The sequence below is a fragment of the Gossypium hirsutum genome, chromosome D02, assembly GCF_007990345.1.
Source record: "Gossypium hirsutum isolate 1008001.06 chromosome D02, Gossypium_hirsutum_v2.1, whole genome shotgun sequence".
Classification (NCBI taxonomy): Eukaryota; Viridiplantae; Streptophyta; class Magnoliopsida; order Malvales; family Malvaceae; genus Gossypium; species Gossypium hirsutum.
In genome coordinates, this window is record NC_053438.1 from 6297790 (window position 1) to 6309183 (window position 11394).

The 11394-nt window shown below is 31.4% G+C and overlaps 1 protein-coding gene across 1 annotated transcript; it reads right to left on the reverse strand.

Moving 5' to 3' along the window:
- Window positions 1-2893: 2893 nt before the first annotated feature.
- Window positions 2894-4629, reverse strand: LOC107932117 (2-oxoglutarate-dependent dioxygenase 19). The gene is made up of 4 exons (XM_016864070.2): window positions 4301-4629; window positions 3898-4118; window positions 3465-3795; window positions 2894-3386 (listed from the first exon to the last, which is right to left on the reverse strand). Exons 1-4 carry the CDS (start codon window positions 4496-4498, stop codon window positions 3129-3131), a joined length of 1008 nt encoding a protein of 335 aa, XP_016719559.1. The 5' UTR covers window positions 4499-4629; the 3' UTR covers window positions 2894-3128.
- Window positions 4630-11394: the final 6765 nt, after the last annotated feature.

Genomic DNA, 11394 nt, shown 5'->3' on the forward strand with positions numbered 1-11394 from the left:
ATGAGTTCAAAAGTACCGAGAAATCGACTGGATAGTGTGATGCTTATCTCCGACGTCGACCGAATCGAGCTAGCTAACGAACCTCTATAAAATACAAAGAAATAAATTAAGTAAGCATTAAAGCTTAGTAAGCCCGTATAATAGAATTAAACTTACCTTAAAGCTTAGTAAGCTCGTATAATAGAATTAAACTTACCACAATACATAATTTAAGCAATTAAATCAATATGTCCATCTCGAATATTCAAATGCCTATCACACATACATCTCAATAGGTTAGAGTCTTAAATATGCATATAACCAACATTTTATCCATGAATGATTCAATTTGGCATTCAACTCACATAGCATTTCATTCATATATTTCATAAAATCTTTCCAGTAACATACGTTCTCATAACACATATCATATTCCATCTATACAATTCACTTAGATCATATTCCATTTCATTTTCAATCATATAATCGGTAACAGTATAATCCCATTGAACCTAATAAAACATCGAAGGATACTCAGGTGATACACACTATGTGCATTAATTGGTAATTCATCAATTCATTATCATTTTCGCTTTTTCGAGCCATGATCGGTAAGCTCATTCCAAGCTGAAGAATGGTAAGCTCTATCGAGCTGAAACGGTAGCTCATAAGAGCTGATATATCGGTAAGCTCATATGAGCTGTGGTGAGTTCGCAAAAAATGCAGGAGCTCGACCAAAATGGTAACCCTAGTGACATGTCACTCGTATCCTACAATTTTCTATAGTTCAAACGGGGCTCGGTATTACTCTATACATTTCAAATTAAGCAATTCAATATCGTTTATTTCAACCATTCAATTCACACACACACACACATATATATATATACCTAATCATTTCATACAATTGCAATTAAATGAAAATTTGATTCTAATTATACGAACTTACCTAAAGTTGCTTAGATGGAAATTATAGACTATTCGTTCGCCATTCATTTTCCCCGATCTAATCTCAATCTCGACTTATCTTGATCTATATATCATCAAAATCAGCTTATTTAATCAACTATTTATTGAATTTAGTCCAAAACACACATTAGGGCTATTTTACACATTTGCCTCTAAACTTTTACAATTTTACAATTTAGTCCCTATTTCAAAACAACACAAAATACACATAATTTCATTAAACCCATGCTTGGCCGAATTCAATACATGTTACTAGTAGCCCATATTTTCAATTTATTCACATTTTTAACTACCACATTTCACATTTTATCAATTTAATCCCTTTTTGACATTTTTGTCAAAAATCACTTTGCAAAACTTGTATATCTAACATTAAACCTTCATAATATATCATTAAACACTTAAACAACCAAGAATTCAACAATGGCATCATTTGAAATCTATAACAATTTCAAAAATGAAGGTATGGGCTAGCTAGTACTAGTTTCAACGATCACAAAAACATAGAAATTATCAAAAACGAGACAAAAATCACTTAGCTATTGACAAAACAGGGTTGGTCAAACCTAGATCAACAATGGCTTCCTTTTTCTCTTTTAATTTCGGTTGATGATGATGAATAAAAGATGAAGACTTGTCTTATTTCATTTGTTTTTATCATTATTTACAAAAATTACTTAAATAGCATTTAAAAACATCACTAATTACACAAATGCCAAGCCATCACATTCCACTATCTTCATTAGTGGTCTAATTACCATGTAAGGACTCTTACTTTAAGGTTCTATAGCTATTTAATACTTTTAACTACTAGAACTCAACTTTTGCACTTTACGCGATTTAGTCCTTTTTATCAAATTGAGCATGTAAACGATAAAATTTCTTCACGAAATTTTACCTAATAATTCTATCATGCTGTAAAATTTAATATAATAATAAAATTAATATTTTAACTTCAGATTTGTGGTCCTGAAAGCATTGTTCTGATTTGACCCAAAAACGGGTTGTTACAATATACATATGTTTTGAGACGTATTTGGCGAAATTATGAAATAAAAAGAAAATGAAGGGTTTGAACTTTGAACCTTAAGATAGATGTTCTAACTCTTTAACCATTAAACCTCAAGCTTATTTCTTGTTTAATTTTATTTCTTAACTGTATATATTTATTTTAGGCTGTGACTTTCCCTAGTTTACTGAAAATAATAAAATAGGAGGAAAGAAGCTTAAACTTGAGTCTCTGGGAAGGACTCTCTAATACTTAACCATTAGGCCTGAAGCCTATTTTTTGTCTAATTTTTATTCCTGACAATATATATCTAAGTGGTGGCCTTATAAACATGTTCATTTTTCACATTATGATTTCCTTGAACTTAAGTAATAAATTTAAAATATTTATCAATAATTTTCTAGTAATATCCCAAAAGGCTTGTTATGACCTCACGTTTAACCTAATTTCGTGACCCCACATATGTTCCTACGTTTTTTTTGTTCACATTTCAACAATTTAACGAATTATCCCCCAAATTTGTGTTGGTGACATATTTACACATTTCTACTTTAATATCCCATTTAATGACTCCTTCATGTACACCAAAATTATTCTTATTAGTAATTTTATAGCAACCAAAATATACATAATAAATTATTAGTTAATAAGGCATTTTCATAACCAATCATTTTCACCTAAAGTTTGTCAATGACTTATTTCAACACCTTTTAAACATTAAGTTTACACATATTTATTTCACAATAAACCTCATATTTATTCATCATTTTCATATTTATCTCACTAATTCATTATTTCAACATCTTAATCCATGAAAATTTCCTTACATTCATGCAGATGCTTTTTTCATATTAATGTAGCAATTTTTTTTATTAATCCTCTAAATATGTTAGAGTAGGAGAAATGGTATCTAAGGATACTTTAACTATTTCTTAATTACTAGACCAATAACTTTTTTATTTAACAAAGGCACGATAGTAACCTTATAAATCGGGGCATGACCACTCTCAGTTATCACAAACCTAATTCTTCTAACCTATTTTTTGGGTGTGACAAAGTAATTCCATCACACATACTTGATTACAATGACGACAACAAGCATAGCTCTTTATTTACTTTTATCTCAAAAACACTCAAAGGGAATTATAGAAATACAACACCATGCATGAAATTAGAGAGAGAGTGGCATTTGAAGCTGAATAAGGGATGACTGCACATCGATTTCATCAAAACCATTGAGCTCCAAGGATTCCTTGTAGGTCATCCCTCGGTAGGTTGGTGGGTGAGAGTCATTGATGAACCCTGGTGCTGAGGCTACAAATGTGTCCAATGAAGGTCCATGAAGTGTTGCCATTGAGATTCTTTTCACTTCGTTGTTATCCAAGATCACTTGATGTATATGACTCTTGTACTTCCCATTGGTTAATATCTAATTAGCACACAAGAATATAACATAAACTATTAGTATATCTTGCATGGAGCAAATGATAATGATAGAAAGAGATACCTCAAGATGATCCCCAATACCGACGAAAATGGTGTTTCGGGGTATGTTAACAGTGATCCAATTTCCTTGATGAGAGAGCACTTGAAGTCCCCCGTTAACATCTTGTATAAGGGAAACAAAAAAGCCCGGGTCCGTATGTTCCGCCAAACCGGTAGAACCTTTGGATTGTAAAGATGGTGGATATAGATTCAAGGTAGCCACGTCGAATCCTGCCTCCAGCTTGAATTCCTTCTCGATGTAGGTTTCTTCATATCCCAAAGTTGTCGAGATTGCTTTAGCTAAACCAAGTTCAACCTCATGCATCCCTTTCAAGTATTCTCCAATGGCATCTCTGTCAAATATGGATGAAAATCCACCATTCTAAGATATATATAACAAAACATTAAACAGTACTATTATAACATATGAGAAGAATGATAGGAATAATGAATACTTGCAACTATCAGGTTTGCTAGGGCAATGATATTCAGGGTGTGTTACTATCTTTAGATTCTCTCTGTTTTCCCCAGCATCAGATCTTAAATACCACCTTATCCTATCCATGGAATTCTTCTTTAAGTACTCACTCCTCTCCTCCTGATTTGTCAGTTCAAAGTAATCTGAAATACCCTTCAGTGCTCCTTCTACCACCCTTTCTTCAACACCATTTATCAGCTTCAAAAAGACAAAAAAAAAACCCTAAATTATATGGAAAAAGGCTACCATATATGTAAATGTAAATAAAATGCAAACAATAACTAATATAATTAAGAAACAATGTCAGGTTTTCAAGAGTTTAAGATTTTGATAACCATAACCAGTTGATGTGTATATGTGTGTGTATTGGAAGTTCGTACATAAAAGCAACCGAAATCTTGGCATGCTTTTCCAAGGTGTTCCAAGGATTTAGCCCGTTCATTATGATCCTTGGAAAACAATAAAGAGTAATCAATTGTGGGGATTTCATCCATGAAGGAATAATCATGGAGATGAGCAATAGCCTTGTTTTTCAAATCAAAGCATTCTTGACCAAGCATCTCAACCGAGTGAGCCATAGGGGAAGAGAAACTATGATGACAAGTTAAAAAGCAGAAATAAATATATTGAAGAGCTTCTTTAAAACGGGGAAGGTTGGATTTGCATGCAGGTTGGGATGCAGTTTTGCTCCTTTTATAGATCAACTCCGGGATCTATTTGTTTATTTTAATGTTAAAAGTTATAGTCATAAAAATGAAAAGTAGTTCTTTTCTCTTAATCATTTTCAAAATTAATTAATTAATTCATCCTTGCATTATTTCTTATTTTTTCTATAAGTTATATCTCACTTTCCTCTTTGTCTATACTTTAAAGCTTTTGCCTAGCTTTTATAGGAAAAGAATTGTACAACAGCCAAGCTTAGCACCTAAAATCTATAAGAATAATTTACTCTCTTATTTTTCAGCATTTAAAAAATTAATAGTTTCATTATAGGTTCTGATAATATCGTCAATGGAAAATAAGTGTTTTGAGATGCAAATTGTAACACCTTTATCCGACTCGATCGTCGGATCGAGATATTAAGTGTCAAAATTGACCCGATTTGAACTAAGGACCAAAGTATTAACTTAATAGATTTTAAGTGGATTTTATTAAATAATGTATTTATGTATATCTCTTACAGCAAAATCCTTAGATAAAAGTTTACTTGCTAATGTTTCCAGTCTCATGGGTAACTACTAAATTACGATACATTCGTTCCCTAGGCAAAGTTTCTAATGGTATCATATTCCTATGTGCAGGCCACCATATTGCCAACCATTTTCAAAATTAAATAATTTAATTCATGCATGTATTTTTTTTTCAGTAAATTAAATCTCACATTTTTTTATATTTAGAACTACCTATAATCTTTCATTAACTTATAAATAAAAAGATATTATGCTTCTGACACACTTAAACCCACATTATCCTATATTGACAACAATATCTTTACTAATCAAGTTAAGACTCAATTCACGTCTAAACTTTAAAACTTTTTACTCGCTTTAATAGGAAAAAGAAAATCTAAATTAGCCAAGCTTACGACCTAAAATTTATAAGAATAATTTACTCTCTTTTTTTCTCCAATTAGCTTTAAAATATTTAAAATCTAACCTCATAAAAATTAACTTGCAGCAAAATGAAAAGACAGATATCTACCAAAATTAATATCAATGAAATAAAATCTTAAAAGTCAAAAGTCTATAAAGATTGGTGTGACATTTAATTTATTTTTTATCTTACATTACAATATTATTATAATATTTAATTTTATCATTATTATTATTTTTATAATAATCACAGATAAATATATCGTCCATTTAAATTCATCTTTAATAATATTTTTTCTGTCAACTCATTCTTTTCTACCTTTCTTTATCTCGCTCCTGTCTCTTTTAATTATATAAAAAAAATTATAGAATGAGAAGATCAAGACAACCTAGCAACTTTACCCAAAATAGATCGAAAACATCAAGATTCATTTCGCAAAAGATCAAAGTTGTTTAAAAAAAAAAATCCCCTCAACTCTTTTAAAAGAAAAATTAAACCTCGATATTTTATTTTACTTAATTGAGACTTTGGATTTTAAAATATAATCAATTAAGTCATTTGACCATTAAAATTAATAGTAAACTATTAAAATTTAACGGTTTTAGAGAATTATTTTTGTCATGTGGCGTACCATAATTATGCCACATCGCGAAATATGGTGATTTACGCTTAAAATAATTAAAAATTTAAAAATATTATAAAATATTATAGAAAATCATAAAAAAATTATAAAATTATAAAAATTACAAAAAAATTATAAAAATATATAAAAGTGAAAAATTTTGGGTTTTTTAATTAAAAAAGAATACAAAAAATTAATTACAAAAAAATGATATTACACCCAAATTATTAATGAAAATGAGATATTTTTTTACTATAAATATAGGTGTCACCACACTGTTAGGTGGCACCACCCTAAATTTTCTTCTACTACTACCAGCAATCTCGATGAAGCAAAAAAAAAAAATTAATTAGTGTCAATATATTTATAAATATGAAGCATAATCTATATGAATATTTTTTTTAGTAGCGTCGCGTTCACGGCACCAGTGTCATTTTATTCGACGTGAGTTATCGGCCATGGCTACCTATCCTATATACAACGACCTTTTTTACTATTTTTTTTCTTTTTTCTTTATTTACCAGCTGGTACCCTTGTATATGATACTGCCCCCTTCCCACACATACACACACAACGCGAGATTTGCGTGAAGTAAAGTGGAAAAAAGTTTTGTGGTAGGCTATTTTATGTTAGAGCTTTGGGAGGAAAGAAATATTTGTGTAGGAGTTTTAGGAAAAATTGTGATAGTTTTAAGGTATATTTTTATTGTTTGTAATAATAATTAGTATATTATGTTTATATTTTGATTTATTGTTTAATTTTTAGATTTAATATTTAAGATTATATTTTTGTTTGTAGAATTTTTGTTTGTGTTCGAGTTTTATTATTTTTATTTTTATGTTTGTAATTTATATTTGACTAGATTAGGTATGTTTTTATATATGATTTTAAATAAAGATGCTCAAATTTTGCAAACATACAAATTAAAGTAATTTATTTTAATAATTTTTTGTTTAGTTGGTGATCCATATTATAATATGGATATTTTATTTAAATAAAACAAATAAAATTATTTACAAAAATGAGTTGTGGTAAATACTATTATGCGGAAGTGTTTACGTTCTAAAATGATATGTTTATTCAATTTTATTTGTGCAAATATCTAAATGGGTTCATTGATTAGAGCAGCCGATCGCACTGCAATGATGATTAATGTTACGGTAAAAAAATTTGCTACTTGCTATTCATAGGTATTTTTTAAATTTGCAAGTCATTAGTTTTTCTAATTAGCATATTTAACTAATATGGTTATTTGTTATGGACAGGGTGAGTACCGCATCTTGAGAGCATGTGTCCATGGTCCAATCTACCGGCCGGACGAACATACTTTCCCTTATTTGGATGCCACGGGATTTGGAACGGCTATATTGATTAGGATGTTTGAGCTTAAGGTCAACTTGATATCTGCCTCATTGAGAGGTGGCGCCCAGAGACCCACACATTTCATTAGCCATGTGGGGAGTGCACCATCACCTTAGAAGATGTTGCATTGCAACTCAAGCACCCAGTTGATTGTGCTGAGGTCATAGGTTTAAGTAAAGTGATCAAACTTGATTCGTTTTGCTATCAGTTGCTTGGACGATCGACGGGTGATGGTGTTGCTAAATTTATCAGTTTGAATTTTCCTAATTAAAGCAAAATTTCAAAACTTTATTGAGTAGTACCTCTGAGTGGGAGAAGATATGCATTGCTCGGTCATATATACTAGAGTTGATAGGGGCTACTAATGCCAGACGTATGTAATAATAAAGTTCACTTGATGTACTTGCCTCTGTTGGTTGATTTTCAAGTTGTCTGTTCGTAGAGTTGGGGTTCAGTAATATTAGCAACGTTGTACCATGAGCTTTTTCGGGCGACAAAGAACAATACAGGAGATATAGGTGGGTGCTTGCTGTTGGAAAATCAAATTTGGAAAACGCAATGAAAAATAAATTTAGGGAAAAACCAGAGTTTTAATTTTTTTTTTCAAAACAAGAATTTGGTTGTGATATCTAAAGTAATAAACACTTAATCAAAATTGTACCTTTTTTATTCATCTAGGATGAACGTTTCGACCGAGTAGTCTTTTATGCTATCCTCAAGCTCACGTTTGTAGAGTGTGGGTTCGCTTTGAATCAGAAAATTTTTCACAAAAATTACCAGTAGGATAATTTTGCAATTTCTCTAAAATTTTGGGCTAAGTTGTAAATAAGAAAAATATCTCTAGAAATTTTTTGAAATAATTTCTTCAAAGAATTTTCTCTCTACAACTTTCTCTTTAATTCAAGTGTATGTAAATAATGACCGAAGATGCTTTTTATATAGGGAGAGTTTAGAGAGTTTAACTACAAATTAAACTTAATCACTTTAATATTAAATTAATATAGTATTTGTCAAGATAAATATTAGATTGAATTTGTAACCACTCAAACCGGAACTAGACGTTACGGCCCAATCCAAGCGATTACATGGGCCACAAAAATGGCGAAAACCTTGAGTTGAAAAAAATGGATCTAATTTTCAAAAACGCGCTTTAGTATTCCCTTTTTATACTTTGTAGTAAAAACATTACTTCGAAGGAAGACTTACTTATCATTGTAAAGCATTGTTTTTATCATAAAAAATTGTTTGATTAATTAGGTTTGTGGAAAGCTGATTTTATTAAGAAAACCATTAAAATGTTTAATTCATATAAAAAATTCATGCAAAAACATTCAATGTCCATAGTTTTAAAAACAAAATATCTCATGCCACAATTTAATAATTTTCCACGAAATAAAATCCAAAATATAATCAGAAAGTCCATAAAAGTCCCAAATTGTCTTAAAACCCTATAACCAAGAAACCATTATTTTGAGAGCCTCTCCAATAACCGATTCCAAGTCCTAGTTATGAGGATTACTTGAGACACATGAGTAATATGAGTGAGCTTTAAAGGTTCAGTGTGAGAACGATACAAAATATATACACATACAATATGACATACATTTCAACACATCAAATAATACATCCAAAGCAATATATATACAATTTTCACAGAAATCAATATTACATATAAAAGAACATATCAAGACATGCTTTTGTAATAATGCACATTTTGAATAATTTCCTACCAATCTTTGCTAGACACCAATATCGAGTTTCCCAGAACTCATCCATCTAATAACACACCATTTGTGGACAAGCTACCACATCAATACCGAAAACGGTGACATAGCATATTGTGGACAAGCCACCACATAATTGCCGATAAACGACCACATAATTGCAGATAAACTGCCACAGATCTTCCTCCTTTCACAAATCCCACCCCATGCATATGATATGACCGTTTTCTCATTTTAATCTATATACGTTAACATGTTGTAAACATGCTTTACACATAGGATCACATATCACATGGTCATATTCATATTTTCATATTTGCATAACGGAATCATAACGATAACACACAAGCCATACATCATACGTCATGAGAATGAGATCTACACATAGATGCAATTTGCACAAACATCACAATCACATAATATCATCACATCACACAATATACTTTTCAAGAACAACGGATAAGGTTACTTACTTGGGTTTCTCATTAATGGGGTTTTCAGCCCTCTTTATGAGTACTTAGCGTATCCACGAATAAAAAATTATTAACATAATAATATAATAAAAATAAACATTTATCGTGTGACATAAGTTAAAGATCTCACACCTTATTGTAGATCTAAACCGTATGCTCCCTTTGTAGAGTTCTCCCTTGGATCTAGTTCCAATCACAAATCTAATCACATGAATATCTCTTTTTAGTCATGATCTAATGAAAAACAAGTCTTTTAATATAAGACCTAATGTAGGAAATCTCACCACCCTTAGTTCGAATGCTTAGATCCGTTACTCTCACAATGTCACACTATTAGTTTCTCGGAGGGTTGTTATTCGGTCCTTCATAACACATGGAGATTGAAAGTTAATCTTAAGAATGCAATTATAGTTGAGTCATTATTTGAGAAGGAAGGAAAAAAAATATGATGGTTCCATCACTTTGCATAACTTACACTACTAAATAGCACAACGAAGTTGGAGATGAATCTCGGAGAAAAGTTTAGAGGTTTAACAATCTACAAGGGACCATGTGATTGGTGAGATTCATACACAACTAGAGTGAAAAAAAATAAAGTATGAGTCAAAAGAAAAAGGTGAAAAAATCGGAAATGAGAGAAAAAGAGGAGAAAAACCCAAATTCTGGTGACAATCGGTGTCAGAAATGGTGGTAATGGTAGTGGTCTGGCGGCAATTCACGATGACGATGGCGACAGAGAAGGGTGGCGACTGAAGAAGAATGAGAGAAGAGGGGTGTGGACTATGGTGAGGTGGTGGTGCAACTAAGGTTTACGGTGGAGGAATAGAAGCAAAGATGAAGAGAAATTGTGGTGGTTGCCAAAAAGAGAGAAAATGGTGGTGGAAAAGAAAATAAAAGAGAAAATGGGAAGAAATGAGGGTGATGGATGGTTTGGGAGGCTTTTGGGGTGGTCAACACATTTGTTTTGGCAAGAAAATAGTGTAAGAAATAAGAGAACAAATGAGCAAAAAGGGGGATGTGTCTCACAACATATGGCAAGTTTGACTTGTTAAAGATAAATACTCCACATAAGGCAACAAGGGGCTGAATTGTTGGCATCTATTGTACACATGGTAATTATGCTAAAAATAGAAAATAAAACAATGGAGCAAGTGTCACGGACTTAGATTTTTCCCACTCGTTCCGTGTAGCCTTAGGCAGATTCTTTACTCAAAAACTCTTAAGTCAGCCTTAACTTGCAACAATTGAAGATTCAACAGAATTCCTCTAAGGCACCAATGAAGAACAGTAGAAGAACAAAATAAGAAAGAACCTTGAAAGATGAACAAAAGCCACAAAAAAAGCAATAACACTTGAGAGAATAGTTTGAGTGAATGCTCTCAAAATTCTATTCACAACTCAACACTGTACAATGAGCAGAGAGTCCTCTATTTATAGCTGAAGCTCTCCAAAATCAACGATCTAAATCAAAGTACATCAACGGCTACAATTAAAAGCTATCTAAATATCAAATCTCTAATATTACATAATCGTATCTTCTAAAGATTATATTTACTATCTAGGATCATACATCTCTAAAGATCACCTTCCATATTTGCCAAGCATATCTTTGGAAGATCACTTTCCTTATTTGCCAAGCTCCGAAGATGGGCTTTTAATTTCTCCAGGCAATGGACCAGTCCAATTGGGCCAAATGGCCT

Excerpts from the sequence above, each read along its gene's own strand:
- LOC107932117 (XM_016864070.2), bottom strand. The coding sequence starts at position 4,498 with ATGGCTCACTCGGTTGAGATGCTTGGTCAAGAATGCTTTGATTTGAAA. Across the intron at positions 4,119-4,300 it reads AAGATTTCGGTTGCTTTTAT|CTGATAAATGGTGTTGAAGA; the intron begins GTACGAACTTCC and ends GTCTTTTTGAAG. Across the intron at positions 3,387-3,464 it reads GTATTGGGGATCATCTTGAG|ATATTAACCAATGGGAAGTA; the intron begins GTATCTCTTTCT and ends TGTGCTAATTAG.